At 45.2% G+C, this 24,940-nt stretch overlaps 1 protein-coding gene across 1 annotated transcript in view; it reads left to right on the top strand.

Annotated features, from left to right (window-relative positions):
- The first annotated feature begins 3,892 nt into the window (after nt 1–3,892).
- The window catches only part of HEATR5A (HEAT repeat containing 5A), an 81,982-nt gene continuing 60,934 nt past the window's right edge, over nt 3,893–24,940 (top strand). The window contains exons 1-8 of the mRNA XM_054971822.1: nt 3,893–4,018; nt 4,745–4,956; nt 5,611–5,719; nt 6,603–6,752; nt 13,851–14,022; nt 21,855–22,015; nt 24,076–24,331; nt 24,690–24,845. Coding sequence (XP_054827797.1) covers nt 3,893–4,018; nt 4,745–4,956; nt 5,611–5,719; nt 6,603–6,752; nt 13,851–14,022; nt 21,855–22,015; nt 24,076–24,331; nt 24,690–24,845 — 1,342 coding nt within the window. The remainder of the gene's footprint in view (nt 4,019–4,744; nt 4,957–5,610; nt 5,720–6,602; nt 6,753–13,850; nt 14,023–21,854; nt 22,016–24,075; nt 24,332–24,689; nt 24,846–24,940) is intronic.

Here is a 24,940-nt window from a genome sequence, read left to right on the forward strand (position 1 = left end):
CATCAGATAACCAGATCTCATTGGACACTCAGGTGATCAGTTGCTTTCATGTTTGTATCAGCAGTAGACATTTCTTCCTCTCTGCTATTAATTCATAGTATTAGAAGTTGCCACAGATTATAAATATTTTAAAATGGCAGATGCATAAAATAAAAGGTGTTGATTATCTGTGTGAGCTGATGAAAGGCTGACTTAATCAATGTTTGAAAGCTGCTGTTTCCTGATTAGTTGAACTTGGAAAGAGTGTGCTGATAACAATGCACTGGTGGTATCCATTATCAAACCCACACAGCTTAAATTCAAATTGATTATTTGATAGATTGACTAATGCCACTGCATATCAAACTCTAACTTTACTAAGTTTTGTCAGCTTCCCCTTTTTTCCAAGAGCACTGTCTAATATCCAAGAGCACCGTCTAGTATCTGGTGATCCCCGGCCTGAGGGACATTCGGCTGGCCTTGACTAGGTCCAGGACCTTTTCTGCCCTGGCCCCAGCCTGGTGGAATGCTCTCCCACTGGAGATCCGGGCCCTGCGGGACCTATTACAGTTCCTCAAGGCCTGCAAGACGGAGATGTTCCGCCGGGCCTCTGATTAGGGTCCAGATTTCTGTCCCCCAATGTTTTATTGTATTTTTATTGGAATATTGTTGGAAGCTGCCCTGAGCCTGCTTGCGAAAAGGGCAGGGTATAAGTTAAATAAATAAATAACTTTATATAGAGGCATTTAAATCAATTTAAAGAAGGTATCCCTGCAGCCGATAAAGAAGACTTTTGTCTTCCTAGCTGTTTACCTGATACACATACATAAAAAACCAAAAGCTAATCTTTGTTAAGAAATAAGCTTCCAGAAGAGAATAAAAGAAACTGGCTTCACTTTTGGAGATAACCAGCCCAAAATTCTCACAGTGAAGTACTTGCAGAAACAGATTTTTCTTTGGGGGAGGGTATGCCTGACTGTACAAGAAGCTTTCATCTGCTGGTGAAAGACAACAATAGATGGAGACAGATGAATCCCTGGGGAGGGAATTCCAGAATTTTGGTGCCATAACGGAGAAGGCCTTTTCTCAGGTTGCCACCCGTCTTACCCCAGATGACAGGGGCACCTGAAGCAGGGCTTCCCAAGATGACCGAAGTGAATGGATAGGTTCATATAGGAGAAGGCAGTTCTTAAGTTATGCTGGCCCCAAGCCCTATATGGCTTTAAAAGTCAATTGAGTCAGTCTTTAAAGGCAACCCCAAGTAGAACGCATTACAGTAATCTTATATAGATGTTGCCATGGAATGCAACATAGTGACAAGATCTTTCCCCCCTAGAAAGGACTGCAGTTGTCTCACCAAGCTGATGAAAGGCATCCTTAGTAACCAATGCTACCTGATTTTCCAACAGAAGGCCCAGGTCCAGCAGTACCACAAAGCTATGGACCTGCTGTTTTAGGGACAATGCAACCCCATCCAGAACCAGAGAGAACCCGTTTCCCAGGTCAAACTTTTCCCCCACCAGTAATTCTTCCATTTCGTCAGGATTAAGTTTCAGCTTGTTAGCCCTCATTCATTCCAAAAGTGCCTCCAGGCACCTGTTCACAGTTTCTGTTCACAGCCTGTCTGAGATCTGCAGGAAGCACAAGATAGAGCTGAGTGTCATTTCTATGTTGGTGACAAACTAAGCCCAATTCTCTGAATGACCTTTCCCAGTGGCTTTACAAACATGTTGAAAAGCATGATGGACTAAATGGGACCTTTGGAACCCCAGAGGCCAGAGAATAAGGGGCAGATCAGCACTTCCACAGCACCACACTTGGAATCCTACCTTCAAAGTAGGTCCAGAACTCACAGTGCCATCCAGTCCCAGTCCCAAAAGGCCATCCAGAGGAATGCTATGGTTGATGTTGAAAGCTGCTGAGAGGTCAAGGTACATGCCATCTTCCAGGGCAATCAAGGCCTGTTTAGTCATGGAACTAGGCCTGAAACCAGATTGGAACATATTCAAACAATCCACTTAATTCAGGAATCCTTTAAGTTGGCCAGCCACCGTTTGTTCAATCACGTTGCTCAAGAATTATATATTTGAGATTGAGTGGTAGTTATTTAACCCTCCTGAGTCTAGAATAGGTTTCTCTGGATACACCATCGTCCACCTGAACACTCATGAAGGCAGGAGTGACCACTCCCTCTCTCAGGTGGCAGTTACTGTTTCCTGGATCTGGTCTGCTTCCCCCCTCCCCGGATTTAAGCAGCCAGGTGGGCCAAGGGTTGTACTACAAGGTGGAAGGTCTCAGAATTCCAAAAATCTTGTCCACATCCTCAGACTGGACAATCTGAAAGGTATCCCATACAACTGGACAAATTGGTACTGTGTGACCATCTTATTTTGTTGCTATTAATGTAGTCTGAGTTGGAATGAATGCAAGAGATTTTATCCTCAAAGTATACCAGTTAGCAAAATTATTGCAGAGCCGTCCACCTCCTCCTCTGAGCTGGAACCGAATAGTCCCCCAAACACCTGGATCTGCAGATCTACATTGTGCAACTGTAATGATGGTGGAGAAATATTGTTTCTTTGCTGCTATCACCAGCACATACTTTAAAATCAGCTCTAGCCTTTGACTTGTTATATTTCAAGTCATTCTATACTGTCAGTCTAATCATCTCCCTTGTCTTTTCATCATCCACAGCCCCTCAGTAAACTAACGGTCTGCCTGGTCTCCTAGACCTGAGAATGGGTGCTTGGGTGCAATCATGTCAATTGCTTGGGTCATTTTGTCATTCCAGCGGTCAACCAGAATGTCAACAAGAGCACTGACTGTATCAGCAGGAAAATCCCCTAATGCCATCTGAAAATCAATCAGATCCATCAGGCTACAGAGATCTTAATTGATCCCCTGCCCCTGTGGAGTCTTGGTATCCGTCTAAGTCTAAACTTCAAGTAGTTAACTATCCATGATAACAGGACTGTCTTTGGTCCCTACACCGTTTCCCTGCCCAAGGCAAAACACCTACTCAAGAGAACACAAATTTCAGGTGTCACTTTCCCTTGGCCTGTTCTTTTCCTACCACTGTATCTCCCCCTACCCCACACTCTGCTATGTCTTCCAAAAACAAGTCATTTATATAGACATACTGTAATGTACTGGTCGAACTCTAGCTTGCAAGAGAACTCAAGGCTATGCTATCATTGGTTAATAATTACGGGTGGCAGCCAATCAGAAGGGCAAGATAAAGACCAATCACTGAGCTGTAAATAAGTTACATTGTATATGGTTATGCAAACGAGGGTATTGTAAAATGCGTGTTCTCATTGGCTATCAGTATTCAGGGGTAGGAGCTGCTGTATATATATATTGAGGGTTTCTGTTCAGTTTGTGTTGTGTGTAGTTATACTGAATAAAGAGCTGTTGGTTTACCTCAAGTCTGAACCCACTATTTAATACATACTAAATTATACACAAAAAGAATACTTTAAATATGTCTTATATGTGCCCATAAGGTATATGTCTGCAGTTAAATATGCAGAAAATAAAACTTTATTAGCAACATAGTGCTCTGCTCCTACTCGTCTGCATAACTGAATAAATAAAGTCCATTCTAGCAGCTTGCATGACATTGTGGTATCATTCTTAGCATCTCAGTATGTGTATGTGTACAAGATCCTGGTTGTGTGTCTGGTGCAGGTGTGCTGCCACAGCTTGTGATGTTTTAAAGGAGCAGCCTCTGTACCTAATTTTTATACAAGTATTAAAATGGAAACATTTTGTGATTTAGAAAAAAATTATATATTTTTATTTATTCAGATATTGCATCTCATTCAATTGGTGAACAACCCCATCTACTTAGCTCCAGTCCTTTGCATGTTAATGAGTGACTTTCAAATAGAAGAAGGAGTTACTTTAAGCAATGGAGTTGGCTCACAGCTTACTACTTAATGAAGAAATCTACAACCAGCTGGGTGAATTTCAGAAAGCAGAATTTATTTTTGAGTGGCTGAGGTTTTTGGAAAAACTTCTACCAGCTACAAGTCGGGTTAGTATTACATAAAACTGAAATTAAATGTTACATTTCAAGAAAACTTTCTTTAATATTTTTGTGCCTCAAGCGGGCTGAAATCCTAGGCAACTATAGTGTGGGTGGGGAAGAATTTAACCCAAACTTTTTTGAAAGTTTTTATGCAGATGATCATCCAATAGAATGGGCAAATGAAAAATAAAAAATATGGTGACCAGTCAAAGCATTCAACAGTGCTACCAGCTCACTTCTCTACCATGCTATGGCTGCCTAGAACTGTGGCCAAGGACCACGTTAAATGTATGTAGAGGGTGAAATGGAACAGTCTGACAGGATAATGCACATAAAATTCTTTGAAAATTTGAGAGCATTATGCAAATGTGAAGTATTGTTATCAAGTTTGTTCTCCACAAATCAAATTCTACCTACTAACCCCATTTTGACTAATATTTTGCAGGAACAAAAGCAAATTTCAATAATAATTAAATGCCAAGTAATATAAGAAGAGAGCAACTTTTGTTGCTAATGTCTTAATATACAAATAATGTTTTTTTTATTTTTAAAGATTTTTTTAAATGGTCAGTGTAGTTTAAGTACTATGTGGCATTGACAGTGCTTCTTGACAGAAAGCAGATTACTCTGATGGATTATATAATTGATAAGCATATTGGGGGACAATATACATGTCTCATTAGATGTAACAGAAAATAAAAACTGAATTCTAACTTGTTCTTCTATTCCTAGGCTGATATAAGGGAAAAACAGAACAAACTGATTGAACAACTAACATCTTTATTAACCAGCTCACCAGGACCTCCTGTTAGACAGCTCATTGCAAAGAACCTTGCTATAACTTATAGTTCTGGCGACACTTTTTCTGTTCACCAGACAGTTGACAAATGTAATGAACTTATTCGCAGTAAAGATGATTCACCAAGCTATCTACCCACAAAACTGTAAGTACATCTTCTGGGCTCTAGTTAAGCCATATTAGAATATTCTCTTTTTTTACTGAAAGCAACAAAAGAATCTCACAGCATCTTAAATTAAAACTAACAAGATCAGAGCGTAAACTTTTGTAGGCAAGAGCAGAACAAGCTCCAGGTTTCTTTGGGCCTCAGGCTAGAGAGGTGCACTGGGTCCCCAGCTTTCCCCAATATAATGTCTTTTCCATGCACATAGGCAGGTTTTGTTTTTTTTTTGCTCATCCCATTCCTTTTTTCATTTGGCTCCCTTTGTAGGGATGGTTCTATATCAGGTAATAGGCTGGAATAATTCAATCAATGAAGCAAGAGAGCTGCAAAACAGGAGATGGTGGGAATACCCTGATTTTATGGAGTAGCTGAAGATGTTTGCTTCTGAGTTACGGCAACAAGAACATGATCTTGCACAACTGTTTTAAAATACCTTGTGAGGAATTGCATCCTTACCGCACTTGGCTTGAGCTCTCTGTGCTAAACTACTTTACATTTTGTAACAATTCGGGTCTGGGTTGTAACTGAGGATTGTATGTAGTTGTATGTAGCAAAGCCATCAAACTTAAGAAACAAAAATGTTCTTAATATGTTGACTGCTACATTTTTCCTCTTTCCAATGTTTTCATTAAATAGTGCAGCAGTGGTTTGTTTGGGCTATTTGTACAAAAAACTGGGAAGAATTTTGGGCAACAGTTTTGTGGATACCATAGGGAACATACTCAAAGCAATGAAGAATGCAGAGGTAAGGAGCTTATGAGTTGAAAAGCAGTAAAAAAATAACATGCTGAGATTGGTGGTTTTTCGTTTTAAAAAAAGTACTGGTAAAATACTACTGTTATTGAAAATCTCTTTTCAATTTTGAATTTAATTTTTTATTGGATGGTTAACATAACATATATACTGTTAATACATCTTACTTACTAATTATCCCCTATAGATATAGTGTATGCTCCCCACCCCCTCCCCTCCCCCTTTCCTCTATTGACTTCCAACAGCACTACAACCCCCCGTTTCTGTTACAAATACTATCTCTTAGTTGTCATTTTAAATTTAATGGTAAAGATTTACATTATGTCTTATCTTAATAACACTCAAAATACCATAATTGTCCTTTAACATCCCATCTTTTTTCTAAGTATTTTTTCAATTTCCAAAAAATCTCTCTTCAATTTTGGAATGGTATATTATCATACTATTTTTTTATTTCTGTCAGATTTTAATTCTGTCAACAAGTTCATTTTTTTACTGTAAAAGAGTACTGCTCTTCTTTATAATAATTACTGTTATTGCTTTCTAAGTGCAGACTTCAACCAAAAATCTCTTCTTTCATTCCCTTTGTGGGATTTGCTGCATAGGTTACAATCCTATTCACACTTTACTGTCCATGTGTGTTCAGAAAGACGCACCAAAGTACAGTAGCTAGGATGCAGAGATTTGCTATGAGGAAGCTTAGGTTCAATCCCCAATCTAGAATGAAGACATTGATCTGATCAACCTAACTTATCTGGCAAGTGTGCCAGGAATTCCTTTGCAAATAAGTGACATAAAAATGTAATATATGAACAAATGAAATACTCCCTAGTTGTAAAATGCAATGATCTTTTTCTGTTGTCTTGTATTGTCAGTCTCAAGGACGGTATGAAATCATGCTAAGTTTGCAAAATATATTGAAAGGTCTGGGAATTGCTGCAGTTCCATGTCATAGAGATATTTACAAAGCTGCTCGCTCATGCTTAACAGATAGATCGATGGCAGTTCGCTGTGCTGCTGCAAAGGTAAAGTACCCAATTAGTTGTTTCAAGTAATTAATCTTATGTCCAATTGCATATGGTAAATGGGTGATAAAAGAAAATCAATTTATTTTCTCCTCCAGTGGCACAGAAAAGACTTTTGTCAGAAATAAACATAATCGGATTGGCAAATCGCAAACCTGTCACCCTGTATGCATTTACTAAGAAGTTTTTCCAGCAAGAAATAAATGTCTGACACTTCTGTACATTTTGTGTACATTCTGTTTTGTAGTGGCTGCAAGTCCTGTATGTCATCTGGATGTGTATGATTTACACTCTTCACTGCAGTTGTCCCCATTTAGCTCTCTATTGGTGACATTGAGACACACATAGTTTTCGTGATTCCCAGTGCAGTCCTAAGCAGAGTTAGGCCCTTCTGAGACCACTGATGTAAATAGTCTCAGATGGGTGTAATGTGGTTTAGGATTGTACTGTTCAACTGTTGTTGTGGCCGCTAAGAATTTATGTATTGGAAAGTGGTATTGCACTCCAGACTGGCAGGTGTTGCTTTCCTTCTCCTGTGGTCCTGGAGTGGGGCAGTCCAAACGCCGGGTAGCTCCTCCTCCTCCTTTCGCAGGGTCGGACGAACAAAGTTGCAATCCTAAGGGGGAGGGGCTCCCAGGCTCTCCAGTTTTTGTCCAGCCCTGCTCTGCAGGGGATGTAATTTTCTTCGCTCTTCGTGAGCAGCGATCCTTGGAACATTCGGAGAAGATAGGCGCGGGCTCGTGGGGATATAGGAAGGACTGGTTCCTCCTTCCCCTTTCCCCCCCTCCCCCCCTCCCAGCATTGGAATTGCGGCAGAAGCTGCGGGGAACGAGCCGCAGAGCCGATGAGCCTAGCCAGCTAGGCCCCGGTATCTGCTGAGGCACAAGGGAGCGGGAGAAGATTGCTGCCGCTGCTGCAACCAGGGAGGAAGGCAATCGTCTCCCAAGCGGCAGAAACCTCGTTTGCCGCGCCAAAACTGTGAGTGAAGGCTTTCGCCTGCTTAAAGCCTCTGACGAGGCAAAAAAGCAGGGGGGGGGGGAAAGCCGCAGGTAAATGGATTGGGAGGGCTGGAAAGTGCTGGTGAAGCCAGATATAGCCCTGTACGTTGCGGCTGGGTTCTAATCGGTCTAGGACTGAATTACCCTGTTGGCTAAAGGAGTCCATAGTCTCTCCGATGGGACGGGCTTTTCGTTATCTGGGTCCTCAGTAGTGCTGTTTGGGAAAGTCTGTAAAAAAAAAAAGAGAGAGAGAGAGAGAGAAAGGGCCTTTCTTTTAAAATGGTTCCTGCTTACTTTCACTTTTAGGCGCGAAGAATTTGGCGGGAATGTCTTCAGAAGCCAGTATATCTGAGGCAAGGGAGGCTCATCCAATGCCCAGCAATTTAGAGTCTTCGATGGCCTCAAGGCCTACTTACCCCAATCAAGGGGAGAACCTGAGGAGCAGTGACCTGGATTTGTCTGGGCCAGATGCCAAAGACAACGTTCTAGCATGGCTAAGCACAGAAATCAAGAAAGATCTGGACTCAGCAGTCAAAGATCTTAAGGCACAATTGGTCCCTCAGAAACAAAGCCAGCAGTGGCCTAGCACCTCGAAAGGCAAAAGGCCTGCAATTCCGGCTACACAGACCAAACCTAAAAAGAGGAGAACGGACCCCCTGTTGGAGGACATTTCCAGTGACTCTGATGAGTCCCCCTGGGGCTCTGAAGTGTCTCAGCAATCCTCTGATGCTGAAGAAGGAGAATTGTCTGAAGAGGAAGTCATGGAAATAAACCAGTCCCAAACCAGGCTTTTTCCTCCAGAAATGTTTTCTAAGCTGCTGGCAAAGGTACTGAGAACTCTAGAAATTTCTCCTTCTGCTATAGGAGCTACAGAAGTGGAACCCTCATACCCCCAAGGCTTGGAAAGAGCTCTGCTTAAGGGGGGTCCGAAGCACGTAGGGGTGCCGCTACCAGCTATTTTCCATGATGTTCTGAAAACAGAGTGGGATAACCTGGCAAAACCTAAGCTGTATCAATCAGTTTTCCACAAGTTCTACTCTTTGTCAGCAAACGACTCCAAGAAGATCAAACTCCCCACAGTAGATGATCCCATCTCCAGCTTGGCAACGTCTTCGGTACTACCTATGGATGCTGAGGGTATGCCCAAGGACCCTTCAGATAAAAAGATTGAGCAAGCGTTGCGCAGGAATTTCAAGGCATCTGCAGCATCTCTAAAATCCTCAGCGATGGGGTCCTTATTTGCAAGAGCGGCCTTTATGTGGGCGTCAGACCTGGCATCTGTGGGTAAGGAGGTATCAAAGGAAATCAGAAATGAAGCAAAGAAAATAGCGTTGGCGGCAGCCTTCTTGGCAGATGCCACACTGGACTCCTTTCAGATGTCCTCTAGGGCCATGGGTTTTAACATAGCGGCGCGACGGAACACATGGCTCAGGAATTGGGATGTGGACCCGCCAGCTTGTAGTAAGGTGGCAGCGATTCCCTTTTCTGGCACTAAACTCTTCGGGGAGGACCTGGATAGATTCTTGGTGGAGGATGCTGAGAAAAAGAAGGTCCTGCCATCTAAGAAAAGGGACTCCAAGTTTAAAGGGAAACATTCCTTTCATGACTATAAAAGACCTGCCAGGCAAACTAATGACAGACCGTTCAAGGGCAGATGGCAACCTAAGCCTAGGTCAGATGGCAGATCTTTCAGCTTCAGAAAGTCGTCCACCCAAAGCAAAGGACAAAAGAAGGGCAGCCAAGCATGACTATCTGACAAAGCGGACGCTTGGACAGGTCGGAGGCCGTCTCCAGGGCTTTATATTCCAGTGGAGGATTACAATTTCAGACAACTGGGTACTGGAAGTAGTATCCAAGGGCTATTCCTTGGAGTTCGACAGGGTGCCACGAAGGCGTTTTCTTCAAGTTCTCAGGAATCCATCTCTAACGAAGCACCTGAAAATGGTGGAAGCTATCAGGCACCTCCTTCAGATCAAAGCGATAGAACCGGTACCTGCACATTCTCAAAAGCAGGGAGTGTACTCGGTCCTTTTTCTGGTCCCAAAGAAAAACGGGGACATGCGGGCCATTCTGGACTTGAAATGGTTGAACCTTCATATAAGATCCAGGAGGTTCAAGGTGGAGACCCTGAAGTCCACTGCAGGGGCCTTACAGCAAGGGGACTTCTTGGCCTCCATAGATCTGTCAGAGGCCTATCTGCATATCCCTGTCAGGTCTTCGCACAGGAAATTTCTTCGTTTTGCCTACAACGGGAAGCATTACCAATACAGGGCTCTCCCCTTTGGTCTGAAATCCTCCTCAAGGTTATTTACAAAAGTCCTGGTGACCCTAGTGGCCTTCCTCAGGGTGCAGGGGATAGCCCTGTCGCCCTACCTCGACGACATCTTGATAAAGGTGCCGTCTCGGGTGTTGGCCCAGAGGGCGGTGGAGGCCACCATGAACTGTCTGGAGAATCACGGCTTCATCATCAATCGCCAGAAGAGAATACTTACCCCGACACAGAGAATCTCTCACCTGGGGGTAATAATAGACACCACGGTGGGCAAGATGTTCATATCTCCAGAAAGACAACAAAAGATCCTGAATATGTCAGAGACAGTTCAGACAAGGAAAGTGATGGAGGTTATGCAACTGGCCAAATTACAAGGAATGATGGTGTCGTGTCAGGATGTCCTGCAGTGGGCCAGATTTCATACCTGGCCTCTACAGAGATTCTTGCGACCCTTTCAAAGAGTCATCACTCACAGGTGGTACAGAAAGGTGGAAGTTCCTATCACACTGTCGCAGGATCTGTCTTGGTGGACGGAACCGGGCAGGTTTGCAGAGGGCTCTCTCCTAAGGGAACCCAAGAGAGTGACTCTCACAACAGACGCGAGTCTGAAAGGTTGGGGTGCTCACATGGAGGGGCAGATAGCTCAAGGGGAGTGGCTTCCCAAAGAGGCAGAGGCCAGCATAAACCTCCTGGAGCTTAGAGCGATACGGAACGGGCTCCTGGAATTTGTGGACGGTCAGAGAAGGAAGCATGTGATGGTCCTCACTGACAATATGACGGCGAAGGCTTATATAAACAGGCAAGGAGGCAGCAGGTCCAGGACCCTGAGCAAGGAGGCAGGCAAGATCTTTCGGTGGGCGGAAGGAAATCTAAGGTCCATAAAAGCAAGCCACGTAGCGGGGCAACACAATGTCCTAGCGGACTGGTTGAGCAGGAACAGGATAGACCAGTCGGAATGGAAGCTGAACGAGAGGGTCTTCGCACAGATATGCAAGAGGTTCAGGGTGCCAGGAGTGGACCTCTTCGCCTCGGCCCAAAACAACCAAGTGGCACAATTCATGTCCAGATACAGAGACCCAGGGGCCATGACAGTGGATGCGCTGTCGCAGAACTGGCCTCGGGGACTTCTATATGCCTTTCCTCCAACGAAAATTCTTCACCGGGTAATCCAGAAGATAGTGGATCAGGGGGCGGAGGTCATACTAGTCGCCCCTTAACTGGCCACGGAGGCCTTGGTTTCAGGAACTGAAGAGACTGGCGTGCGCAGAACCGTGGACTCTTCCTTGCAGGGAGGATCTCATAACTCAGGGGGAGATCCTACACCCAAACCCCAAGGCGCTAAAGCTAACAGCCTGGAAGTTGAGCGTGGCCAGCTTGAGGCCCTAGGTTACGCTGAAAAGGTGATTTGCACCATGCTAGCTTCAAGAAAAGGTTCCACTAATCACAGCTACAACAGGACATGGCAGGTGTTTCATGAGTGGTGTGAGAGGAAAGGACTGAACCCTGTGTTGGCATCCATAAAACAGATTCTTCTATTCCTACAGGATGGACTGGACAAAGGACTCAGTACTAGCACGTTGAGGAGACAAATGGCGGCCATTTCAGCCATCAGGGGATCCAAGAGAGGGACCTCTCTTACTAAGCATCCTCATGTGAAACGCTTTTTGAGGGGGACGGCCTTGCTTAACCCGCCCCAAGTGCATCGTTTCCCGACTTGGAACTTAAACTTAGTTCTAAACGCACTCACAAAAGAACCATTTGAGCCCATGGCTACTTAAGGAATTGACTCTTAAAACAGTGTTTTTGGTGGGCCTGACTTCGGCAAGAAGGGTGTCAGAGTTAGGAGCCCTATCAGTAAATAGGAAATTGTGTACATTCCATCAAGATAAAGTGGTTCTTAGAATGGACACCTCCTTTATTCCCAAAGTAAACTCTGCTTTTCATAGGGGGGAGGATATAGTCTTGCCATCCTTCTGTACCAACCCTAAGCATGAGAAGGAGAAAGAGTGGCATAGATTGGCCGTAAGACGAGTGTTGAGTTTCTATATAGATAGAACCAGGCAGTTTCGTAAGGTAGAAAACCTGTTCGTCTCTTTCAAACAGAGTGCAATGGGGAGCAAGGTGACCTCTTCGACCATCAGCAGGTGGATCAGGGAGTGTATAGGTTTAGCATACGCTAGGAAAGTAACCCCTCCTAAAGGGATTACGGCACACTCTCTGAGAGGAACGGCCGCCTCGGCCGCATATAGGTCCTTCCCATCCTTGGAGAGGATTTGTAGGGCAGCGACTTGGAGGTCAGTGCACACCTTTACCAAACATTATAGAATAGATCAGATTGCTTCTGCAGATGCTGCCTTCGGCAGAAGGGTGCTCCAGCACGTCCTGGAAGCTTAGTCACCCACCCTATGGTTCGCTGCTAGGAATATATCCCAGCGTTTGGACTGCCCCACTCCAGGATCACAGGAGAATGGAAGATTTATTACTTACCGAGAAGCTTCCTTTCTCGGTGGTCCAGGAGTGGGGCAGTCGTAACCCACCCAGTTATGAAAGGGGAAGGAATGAGCAGTTGAGAGAACTGACCTAAGTGAACCAGTTTGTGTTCTCTTGATGGTTGAGGTGTTCTTGTGTTATTTAACGATGAATAAAGTTTATCTTGTTAGTATTATAGTTGTATTATTCAGGTGGTGAGAGCCTGGTCTGATTTGTTGGGGAACTGTGAGGGCTTGGAAAGGAACTGGAGAGCCTGGGAGCCCCTCCCTCTTAGGATCACAACTTTGTTCGTCCGACCCTGCGAAAGAAGGAGGAGGAGCTACCCAGCATTTGGACTGCCCCACTCCTGGACCACCAAGAAAGGAAGCTTCTCGGTAAGTAATAAATCTTCCATTCCCCAACAAAAGACTCCCCCTACTTCGGAGGGATTGAGAATAATGCACATCAGGTTTGAAGCTTTGTAGGAATAATCCAAGTAATAATGATGATGGTGGTAACAATAACAACATTTGATTTATATACTGCCTTTGAGGACAACTTAATGTCCACTCAGAGCGGTTTACAGCGTATGTTGTTATTATCCTCACAACAAAACACCCTATGGGGTGGGTGGTGCTGAGAGAGCTCCTAGAAGCTGTGACTGACACAAGGTCCCTCAGCTAGCTTCAAGTGGAGGAGTAGGGAATCAAACCTTGTTCTCCAGATTAAAGTCCCATGCTCTTACCACTACACCAAACTGGCTCTTGTGAATAGACATCTGGCTTACTTACATTTTCTCTTTCCACACCTGGCTAACCGAGGCACAATTTTCCCATTTAAAAGGAAGGGAATAGTCCTTGCTTTCTGAAGCAGTAAACAGTTGAGGCTTGTATTGCGTTCCTACGAAAAATATGTAATTATGGAAGAAATTGTAAATTCAGTTGTGCTATGTTTATCTGCTCAGATATTAACCATTATAGCCATAACGATATGTATAGGTCATTTAGAAATAATATACTGGTTATACTTTTGAGACTGAATGAGACTGTATCTGTAATCTGATTTATCAGATTGTTCAGTAATATAGCAGCCTAATAGCCCAAACATGCCCAGTTTTGTCAAAGCTTGGAAGCTAAGCAGGATTGGCTACAGTTAGTACTTGGATGGAACACCACCGAAGAAGACTGGGGTTGCTATGCAGAGGAAGGCAATGGCAGCCCACCTCTGCACATCTCTTACCTTGAAATCCCCTTGATGGGAGTCGCCATAAGTCAGTTGCAACTTGACAGCACACAATTATTAATTTACTATTTGAGCTTGAACCTAGCTTTTTTTTTCTCGTCTTCCATTTTTGTGCAGTGTCTTCTTGAACTTCAGAGTGAAGCAACTTTTATGTGGAGTTCAGAGCTGGATAGTGTTGTGACTCTGTGTTTTAAGTCTTTTGAAGGTTCCAATTACGATGTACGAATTGCTGTTTCTAATCTTTTAGGCAATGTGTTGTTTAGTGCTGTAACATCAAAACAAAGCACAGGTAAGATGTTTGTTGTTTTATTTTAAAATGTTCTGCCCTTAAGGTAACCAAGAAACAGTTCTGGTACATTGGCGTTTGCATCCTGTTCTCATGCTGTGCGTATTTTGATGCAAAGGAGTTCTATACAGTTTCTGGTTTTCTCAAGAAAAATAGAACAAGGGCTATTTCACCTGTTTTTTAAGGTTAGAGTAGGATAAAACAGTAAATAGGCAAGAAGGTGACCCGTATGTTGTGTAGGGATGATTATTAATTGGCAAGCTGAACTAGTTGTGAATGTCCTCCGAAATATATGCCATTGTTATAAGTTATGATGGTGTACAGTGATGTATATGGGTTTCCCCCCACCTATGTAGGGAAGCATACTTGTGCTAAGCAGTCCTTTGTCTCATTAGTGTGCCTTTGTGCAGGTAAAGAATAATTTTTTTAAAAAATCTCCTCTTCCCCCAAGTAATGTGGGTATGATTTACAAAAAGGAGTCAGCAACATTGGCATGATGAGTGATGTGCCAAGGTAGAGCATTCATATGGATTGATATCCAAATTATTGTAGTATTGTTATTTGTTTATAATCTGCCTTTCTCACTGAGACTCAAGTCAGATAACACAGTGTAAGTCAATAGGATGGGACATACAGTAAGCAATGCAGAACGATTTGGATTGCAAAAGTGTGAGGCTGGCATAATGTGTACCAGTAGTACGCTTGGGCTGTTAGTGCCTTAAATCAGCATTTTTCAATGAAGGACTCTGTAAACTGCATCCTACAGTGCAGTCCCCTGCAAAGTTACTCCAGTTGATGCCCACTGGTTTCCGGGAGCTCTGACTGGAGTACTGCAGTGGTAGTTACAGTGCTAGTTGCAGTGCTAGTTACATGAATATAGGATGTATTTTAAAATAATATCCCCGGCTTCCTACACTTGATGGGGCAGCACTTACACTGGCCCCGAGAGTTAGGAGCCTGGGGGTGATTCTGGATTCCTCCCTGAAGATGGAGGACCAGATCACTGCAGTTGCCAGGTCTTCCTTTTATTATCTTCGGCAGGCCAGGCAGCTTGCCCCTTATTTGTCTCCCCGTGACTTGACTACAGTGGTCCAAGCAATGGTCACCTCTAGGTTGGATTACTGTAACGCGCTGTATGCTGGGCTTCCCATGGACCTGATCCGGCGGTTACAGCTGGTACAGAATGCAGCAGCGCGGGTCATTGCTGGAGCATCGGTGTGGGAGCATATTACACCGGTGCTACGCCAGCTGCATTGGCTGCCAGTGGAGTACCGAATCAGGTTCAAGGTTTTTGTGTTAACCTACAAAGCCCTACGCGGACTGGGACCAACATATCTGAGGGACCGTCTCTCACCATATGAGCCCCGGAGGACTCTCCGCTCTGGTGGAAAACATCTTTTAAGTGTCCCTGGCCCTAGGGAGGCCCACTTGGGCCTGGTGGAATGCTCTGTCTTGTGAGACAAGGGCCCGGCAAGATTTGCTTGCATTTTGCTGGGCCTGTAAGACAGAGCTATTCCGCCAGGCATATGGCTGACGCCGGGCAGTGCCCCCCCCCCGTGAAGGGCGGGTTAAACCATCGCCCCCATGTGAACACAGAGGCATGTATGAACCACTGTGCAGCATGAACTGTAATATTTAATGTTTTTAAATGTATTATTTAATGTTTTTAAATGATCGTCGTCGTCCTTCTGTGCAGCCCCACATTGGGACTGCGCAGGCGCAGGCCAGCCGCGGAAAAGATTTTTCTAGCTTCCAGAGATGTGAAGAGGATGCTCTGACCCACCGCGCATGCGCGCCGGTGTTCCCGCCAATTTTGAATGTATATATATATCCGAGTGTCCCCCGCCATTCCCTCAGTTCCTTTTTCGCCACCATTCAGAAAGGTTCTTATTCTAGCGTTACTTGTTTCTCTCTGTGTCTCTTCGGAGTTTGTTCGTCGTGGATTGTGCTGTACGATATTTTCCTGTGTTCCATCTTGTGGGAAATATCATTCCGAGATGTCTCAGACAGCTTTGTTTAAGAAATGTCTGAAGTGCAGCATGAAGATGACCCACTCGGATGTCCATGAGCTCTGTCTCATCTGCCTAGGCGAGGGGCACATTGTGGAGCGTTGTGCGGTGTGTATGGCCTTTACCCGAAAGCGAGGAGTGATCGGAAGGCCAGGCTCTGGGCTTTCCTGTGGGATGCCAACCTTCTCCCCCCCAAGCCGTTGGGTTCATCGGGAGACAAGCCCCGCTCCGCCGCTCCATCGCCGGCACAGTCTTGGAAATCGCCGGAGCCGCTCCCCTCGGAACCGACGGGGCAACCCGTTCCGGAGGGCCGATCTGACTCCGGTTCTGTGGATCGCCCTTCTAGCCGGAAGGCTAAGAATCGTTCCTCATTGAAATCATCTTCGAAGTCATCGTCAAAGACTTCGGCCGCCGAGGCTTCTTCGGAGCCCCCATCTAAAAAGGCCAAGTCCAAGTCAAAAACCAAGGGTCGTGTCCAATCTCCGACCCCGATTGTGCGACCCGGTTCGCCATCCAGGCCGGTTCTGATTGACGACGACATGGTGAGTCTACACACCCCGTCGCCTCCTTGTACGCCTCCTCTGGCACTATTGGAGGACTATGTCCCGTTCCCGCCACTCTTGGAACCATACCAGTCATTTGAGCGTTCCCTGCCATCCGCTCCAGCACCGTCTGAGGTCTCCGTTCTGATGCAGCCTACCCCATCGGTTCCGGCGCCGTTTCACTGGCCTGCTCAGATGCCCGCTCCTCTACCTCCTTGGCAGCCTGTCCCTGGGCTGGGGAACATGACCTCCTGGCAGGATTTTGTGGCTTGGTTTCAGCAATCCGTTCCCGTCCTGCAACATCCATCAGCTCCACTGTCTTCCGCTCCAGCTCAGTCAGCCATGCAACCTGCACCTGCTCCTGCGGCTAGAGTGCAATTGCATCCCTCGGTTCCCGGGCCTTGCACATCGGCTCCGGCAGGACGCCCAGCTTTGGTTCCGACACAGACCCCGGCGGAATTTTCCAACTCCGAGGATGAGGAAGGCCTAGCATCCCCGTCCGATTACTCCTTGGATGTGGCTTCTGACCCTTCCGCGGATGACACCGTAGGAGAGCTCCGTTCGTCTTCCCCAAATGACGACTACAGAATGTTCGCCGAGCAGATGGTCCGGATGGCCATGGCGCTGGAGATAGATGTTGCCTCCACGACCTCCAAGCCTAAAAGCAAGCTGCTGGAGGCGTTGTATTCGGGATCCCCGCCTCGGTGGCGTTCCCTCCTGTGGAGGATTTTGTTGATAATGCTCTTGCGCTCTGGCAGACCCCGGCATCCTTGCCGCCGACGGCAAAGAAGGTCGAAAGGTACTATCGTTTGAAGCAGGAGGACTGTCCATACCTTTTCACTCACCCTAAGCCCTCTTCCATCCTGGCGGAGGAAGGTCAGGCTCGGTTCCAATACGGTTCCTCTTCAGCTCCGGCAGACCAGGAGGGCAGGAAACTGGATGGCATGGGCAGGAAGCTTTACTCATCTGCTTCCTTAGGATTCCGCATAGCAAATTTCCAAGCTATAATGGGGTCCTACAATTTGTTCTTGTGGAAACAGCTGTCCTCTTATCTCTCCAACCTCCCGGAAGATTGCCGCCACCTGGTCAAGGCCCTTCAGGCTGAGGCTATGAAGCTGTCGAAGCAGCAGATGACAGCGGGCAAGGACGCCGCTGACTGCTCAGTGGTCTTGCGTCGGCACGCCTGGCTCCGGTCCACGGCCCTGCCACCGGAGAAGAAGGCAAAGGTGGAGGATTTCCCGTTTGAGGGGCCCCAGCTTTTTTCAGAAAAGACGGAAGAGTCCCTCTCGCTGATGAAAAAGAACCAGCAAATGGCCAAGTCCCTGGGAGTCGCTCCTTCTGCTCAGCCGTCGGGACCGAGGTATCGTTACGGTCGGTTCCGATCCTACAGACCCCTTACCAGCCATACCAACAGCGTCAAGGACGGTTCTTCTCGGGCCAGTCATATGGCCACCGATCCTACCCGTCCCAGCAGCGTCATTCTTCCAGGCGCTCTGGCCGGTCCAAGGGGAAGCAGCAGCCCCCCTCACCTAAACCCTCTACATCCGTGCAGAAGCCTTCTGTCTTCTGACTAGGCCTGGATGCTGCCCAGTCCTTGGGCCTCCAAGGACACTGTTGTTACTGCCCGTTTCTTGGACAGGCTTCGGCCCTTTTTGCCCTGTTGGCAACTTATTACCTCTGACGCTTGGGTCCTGTCTATTGTGGCCCGTGGTTACAAATTGTTGTTTTCTGATGCACCTCCTCTTTCGCACCCTCCCCGTTGTTCTGCATGTTGGGATGTTGTTTTACATAATAATGTTATGGAGTTGGTGAACAAAGGTGCTGTTCGAGTGGTCAATGTCGCTACTTCCCCTTGGGGATTCTATTCAAGACACTTTCTCATAGATAAGAAAGATGGAGGGTCTCGGCCCATTTCAGACCTTAGGGGCCTTAACATCTATTTAAAGGTTGAGAAATTTCGGATGCTGACCCTGACAAGGGTCATAGAGCTCTTGGAAGCGGGCGTCTGGCTAGCTATTTTAGACTTGAAAGACGCTTACTTCCACATCTCCATCTTTGAGGGCCACAGAAGGTATCTGCGGTTTGTCTATGGGGATTCTGTATATGAATATACAGTATTGCCTTTTGGGCTGGCCTCGGCACCCAGGGTTTTCACAAAGTGCATGGCCACTGTGGTGGCGTATCTGAGGTCAAGGGGATGCTTTATCTACCCCTACTTAGATGACTGGCTCCTGGTGGGACCCTCGGCTGACTCTCTCCGGGACCATGTTACGCTCACCTTGTCCGTACTAACTAGGTTGGGCTTAGTGGTGAATTGGGACAAGTCTGTCTTATCTCCGGGCACAGTCATTAGATTCATAGGGGTCCATTTCGACTCGCCACGGGGAAGGGCCTACTTACCCCCGGATCGGTTGAAAAGGCTTTCCTCCCTGACCCGTCATTTCATGCACGACCGGTTCCAACCTGCCCTCTTAATTCAGACATTGCTAGGCCTTATGGCCTCCTCCATAGGGGTGGTCTTTTTTGCACGCCTGCGCATGAGGCCTCTACAAAACTGGTTCATCCGGAGATTCAACCCCCTCACTATGGGCCAGTATCAGAAGTTCTCCATCTCCAGGGTGATACAGCGTTCCTTGGCCTGGTGGACTGTCCCTGAAAACCTGTCCGAAGGTTGTCCTTTTGGCCCCTTCTTGGCAGAGGTCACCGTCTTTACTGACGCCTCCAACTTGGGATGGGGGGGGTCGCTTTGGGCAACTGTCAGCCCAAGGCATCTGGTCCCCAACTGAAGCAAACATGCACATTAACCTCTTAGAGCTTAGAGCGATCCGTTACTCCCTTGCTTCTTTTGCAGATGTCATTCGGGACAAGAGGGTTCAGGTCCTATCGGACAATACCACGGCCCACTACTATCTCAACAAGCAGGGAGGAACGGTCTCGCTCAAGCTCTGCAGGGAAGCTGCGACTCTCTGGAATTGGGCCATTGTCAACAACGTCCTTCCCAGGGCCGTTCACATTGCCGGGGAGCTCAACACCGCAGCAGACACACTGAGCAGGATGTTTCTGCCTCAGCACGAGTGGTCCCTCAACAGGGCTTACCTCCACCAAGTCTTCCGCACATGGGGTACTCCACTCATCGACCTCTTCACCACGGCCCACAACAAGCAGGCTCCACTGTTCTGCTCCCGGGCTGGTGTTGGCCGTTGCTCGCTAGGGGACGCCTTTCAGATACCCTGGTCCCCAGGTCTCTTTTATGCCTTCCCACCCTTCCCACTCATGCACAAGGTCCTCTCCAGGGTCAGGGCCTTCAACACCCACTGTATCCTGATTGCCCCTCGGTGGCCTCGTCAAGATTGGTTCCCTCTCTTACTCTCCCTTTCACAGGGACGATGCCTAGCACTGCCACCTGCCCCGGACCTGTTGATCAGGGACGGGGTCAGGCACCACAATGTGGCGGTTCTGAACCTGGCTGCCTGGATCCTGTGCGCTTCGACATAGGCCTCTCCTCAAAGGTTCTTAAGGTTATTCTGAATGCCCGGAAACTATCAACTCGTCTATCCTACCAGAGGAAGTGGTCCCGATTTTCCGGGTGGTTGGCCCCCAAGGGGATTTCTCCCTTTGATTGTCCCTTACCTATCATTCTGGACTACCTCCTGGACTTGTGCTCGCAGGGTCTTGCCTTTTCGAGCATTAAGGTACACATGGCTGCGATCTCTGCTTTCCACGAGCAGATTGATGAGAAGACTGTTTTTACACAGTGGCTTTCCAAGCAGTTCCTGAAGGGCCTATTCAAGACCTTCCCTCCTAGGGCCCCTCCGATTCCTCAGTGGAGTCTGTCTCTGGTACTCTCCTAGCTGATGCTCCGGCCCTTTGAGCCCCTATCCACCTGTCCCTTGCCTTTACTCACACAAAAGGTAGCCTTTCTGGTGGCAGTCACATCATCTAGACGGTTAGGGGAGCTGTCTGCTCTGAGGTGTGACCCTCCCTTCCTGCAGTTTTTCCCTGGTACGGTCATGCTCCACACTAGCATGGAATTTCTGCCCAAGGTGGTCTCCAAATTTCACCTGCAGCAAAAGGTGGTCCTCCCTTCCTTTTTTCCGACACCCTCGTCCCCAGGGGAACGGACGCTACACACCTTGGATGTGAAACGTGCTTTATTGTTTTATTTACATCGCACCAAATGTTTTAGGAAATCTCCTGCTCTGTTTTTGTGTTACTCCGGCACTCGCAAGGGCTTGCCTGCTTCTGCCCAGTCCATCTCTCGTTGGATTGTGTCTACAGTTAAACTTTGTTATCAGCAAGCTGGAGTCCAGTGTCCTTTGTTGCTTACCGCTCACTCTACTCGAGCGCAAGCTGCTTCTGCTGCCTTCCTGCGGGGAGTGCCGCTGCAGGACGTCTGTCAAGCCGCAATGTGATCCACTGCAGACACTTTCATCAAACATTATTCTGTGGACGTGAATGCATGGCGTGAATCAGCTGTTGGCACGGCTGTCCTGCATTCCTTATTCCAGTAATATACTCACACCCGCCCCCATTGGTGAGATGCTCGCTATTCTCCCAATGTGGGGCTGCACAGAAGGACGACAACGATAAACAGGGTTTCTCACCTGTAACTGTTGATCGTCGAGTCTCTTCTGTGCAGACACACATTCCCTCCCACCTACCCCGCTGTGAGTGCTTTGTTGACTAAGTTGGTTCTCCAGCGGCTCAGGTGAACTGAGGGAATGGCGGGGACGCTCAGATATATATATATACATTCAAAATTGGCGGGAACACTGGCGCGCATGCACGGTGGGTCCGACCATCCCCTTCACATCTCTGGAAGCTAGAAAAATCTTTTCCACGGCTGGCCTGCCCTGCGCAGTCCCAATGTGTGTCTGCACAGAAGAGACTCGACGATCAACAGTTACAGGTGAGAGACCCTGTTTTTTTTAATGGTGTTTGTATTTGTTATCCGCCCTGAGCCTGCGAAAGCGGGGAGGGCGGAATATAAATATAATAAATTAAATTAAAAATTAAAATTTCTCTTCTTACCACTTCTAAAGGTTCAATGCTATATATATTTGTGCCACTAAATACAACAGGATGTCTAAGTGAACATACATAAACCTGGACTGCACAGCATTTTTCAGCTTCTTTGCCCAGAAACTTTCTCTTAAGAATTTATTCTTCAATATTTGGATCTAATTCTATTACCTGTAAGAAAAAGTGGTAGAACAGAGTAGAAAATGTATAAAACTCTTTCAGTGACTGGTACTGACATTCCCATTTTTTTTCAACAATAAAGCATCTGCCAAACAAAATGTTCGTAAAATTTCATTTGAGGAAGCTTTGGAATTGCTGGGGACAGGCTTCCTACGCGGGAGTTCAGGATTTCTACGAGCCAGTGGAGACATACTGAAAGGGACCAGTTCAGTAAGCAGAGATGTTAGAGTTGGAGTAACGCAGGTTTGACATATTATATATATATATATATATATACACTTACTTACAGCAACCTGATTATTTTTCTTCTAATATTTCATAGTCTTCTACCCCACATGTTGATGGTAGCTTAATTGTTAATGTTTTAAAATGGTTGGTAGGAATTTACTGTCACTTTTTATTTAAAATGTCCTATCATGATGTTGAAAATAGCATAATTTCTTGGTCCAGCTATTGATTAAAAACTGAAGATTGAATAAGTTCATTATCTTTTAAATACAAATAGTTTAACAGTGCAAACCTATGCAGAGCTAGTCCACTCTATGACTGATGATTCTAATGGACCCAAAGTTACTCTGTGTAGGATTGCACTGTAAGTTGCTTCCTAACATAAAAAGAAAAGGTTCTTTTTGTAAAAGGAATACTGAACAGTTTGCAATGTTATGTACTTTCAGATACCACAAAAGCAGTGCAAATTAGCTGGTCTCTCTTTAAACAAGTAATTGTTCTCAACTGATGTCTGAAAGAATTTTCCTTGATCAAGCATGCAGAAACAACTTGATTGGCCCCACTGTAACCTCACTGCATTTTTCTTCATCATTTACTGCTGGGGATAATTGCATTTCTTTTCAATAAGTCATCTAGATTATATACCATTGAAAGGAGATAAAACTAGAAGAGCAAATCTGTGTTTAGCCAGTCAGTGCCTGGACAAGTCAATGGAGTTCATGCATGGAAAATTTCTGATACTGCTTTTGGTTAAAAAAAGCAACAACACAAATCCAGCAGAAAAACAGGCTTTGCCTCTTGCTAATTTTTTTATCTTTCTGAGCAATATCACATCTAAACAGCAAAATGCTGCAACTTGTTCTTTATTTTCTTAAATAGAATTATTTCACCTGGATCATTGTAGCAATCTGTAGCAGATTGCTGGGAGAAAGCTTTAGGGCTATTTCTGTTGCAACTTGCAAATGGTTAGTGCAGAGGTGGCGGGTAGGTGAATCTCTTCCATTATCTCTAGAAAATGAATGTTCAGGAGAACTACAGAAACCTTGTCCTCAGAAGATGCGTTTTTTTCTGAAAGATGGATTCATGTGCTAGCTTTCTTGTAGTATGAAAGTAGTGTGATTCCCAGAATGTGCCCCTGAAATAATTGGCTTTTCATATACAATCAGACATTGTACTGTCTGATTAGAGTTATCCTTTTTCTTTATCTTTAAATAAAACAGTGGTTAAATGTATTAAAAATTATTTAAAAATGAAGAGATTGGCCTCAAAATAACTCTTTTAATAACTAGGACAATACTCAATGTGTGTATCTGCATTTTAATGCACTTACTTCCCATTGTGACTGATTATCTGTGCACATACAGTATTTATAAAGTAAACTACCCGTTAAGCATTAGTTAAGGGTTGATACACAGCAAGATAAATGACCTTCACAATAGATTTGTGAAGCAGCTGTATATTCTGTAGTTCTGTTGTGACTCCCGTGGTTGCCAGACAATTAAACTGCATTTGTAATGAGAAGAAATATTTCAGTATTTGCAAACATTCTCTAATTAAAATCTACAAAGGGGGAGAGATGTCTGAAAAGGAGACGAGTCCCTGACTCCTCACAAGGTAGCAGGTCATCATAATCTAATAGTTCTTAAAATGCATTCATACATTAAATTTGTGTTCCATGTGCAGAATGTTAAGTAGCTGGAAGCACTTGTTCAATGAAGCTGAATGTAATGTTTTACGTAACAAGTATCTACTGTTTCTCTTGCTCGGCAATGTAATAAAGCACTAAAGTAGGTCAAATTAATTTATAAATAAGACTTGGTTGATTCTGCTGTTCTAATTAAAACAATTTTCTCAGCATAAATTCTGAATTTGGAAATGAAAAACGTGTTGTGCCTCTTTTTCCATCTTGAATCATAAACATGTTGCTTTTAATGGAATGATAGCAGCATAAGTTTAATTATAGAAATCTTTAGCAGCGGCTACCTGTATAATGAAGTTTTATAACTGGGAATATGCACGGGTTTTTTAAAAGAGTATTTTGATTTAAAATGTTTTTAATCAAAACTGTCTTTCAGGCATATGTGGTATTTATCTCCACACTAGGAGGTCCATGGCTTGAAAGGAATTTCTCAGTCTTGCTTTCCCATGTTCTACACTTAGTCTCTCAGTTGCACCCTAAAGCTATTCAGAGTCAAATGGATGCAATCTGTTGCCGCCGTTGTGTTTCATTTATCCTCCGAGCTACTGTAGGAGGCCTTCTTGGGGAGAAAGCTCAAATTGCAACTGCAAAGGAGATTTGTCAAGCCATCTGGAAACTGAAGAAAGTTGTGGGTATGGGACTAACAAGATTATGTGCCCCTCTGCCTCCCCTTTCCTCCTTTCACCAGTGCTTTTATCATTTCCTGATCTACTCAGGAAGGATATGGAGTAATCATATTTCTAACACTGATGTAATATCATACAAAAATGTTGCATAGTTCTCTAGAATTGTTTGCAAAAGGAATATGTATAGCTTGGTTCATTTTTGCATAATACTTGCCTCTGACTCAGTGTTGTCATGAGCTTTCCCTTTAATCATAAAACTGTATTGAATATGGTACATGTAATTTCGCTCATCCCAGCATTTTTGAAATACTTTGTTTTACTTAATATGATAAAGAGTAGATAATCAATGTTATTGTATTCCTAGATGCTGCAACGAGTGACTCCAATGTGGAAAACCATGTTGGTACAAAAGATGTAATAGGTATCCAGCATATGCTTATATGTGCCCTAGAAGAGCTTGGAAACCTCATACATGGCTTAGGCACTACAGCTGCACCAGTGCTGCAAGATTCTAGTACTGGTAATGTATGGCACTTATTTTTGTGTGATTATATCAATATGAGTTTGAATTCTTGAGCTGTTAGATTGTTGGTATTAAAAATGCAAATAAATAAA

The sequence above is a fragment of the Eublepharis macularius genome, chromosome 2, assembly GCF_028583425.1.
Source record: "Eublepharis macularius isolate TG4126 chromosome 2, MPM_Emac_v1.0, whole genome shotgun sequence".
NCBI classification, from domain to species: Eukaryota; Metazoa; Chordata; class Lepidosauria; order Squamata; family Eublepharidae; genus Eublepharis; species Eublepharis macularius.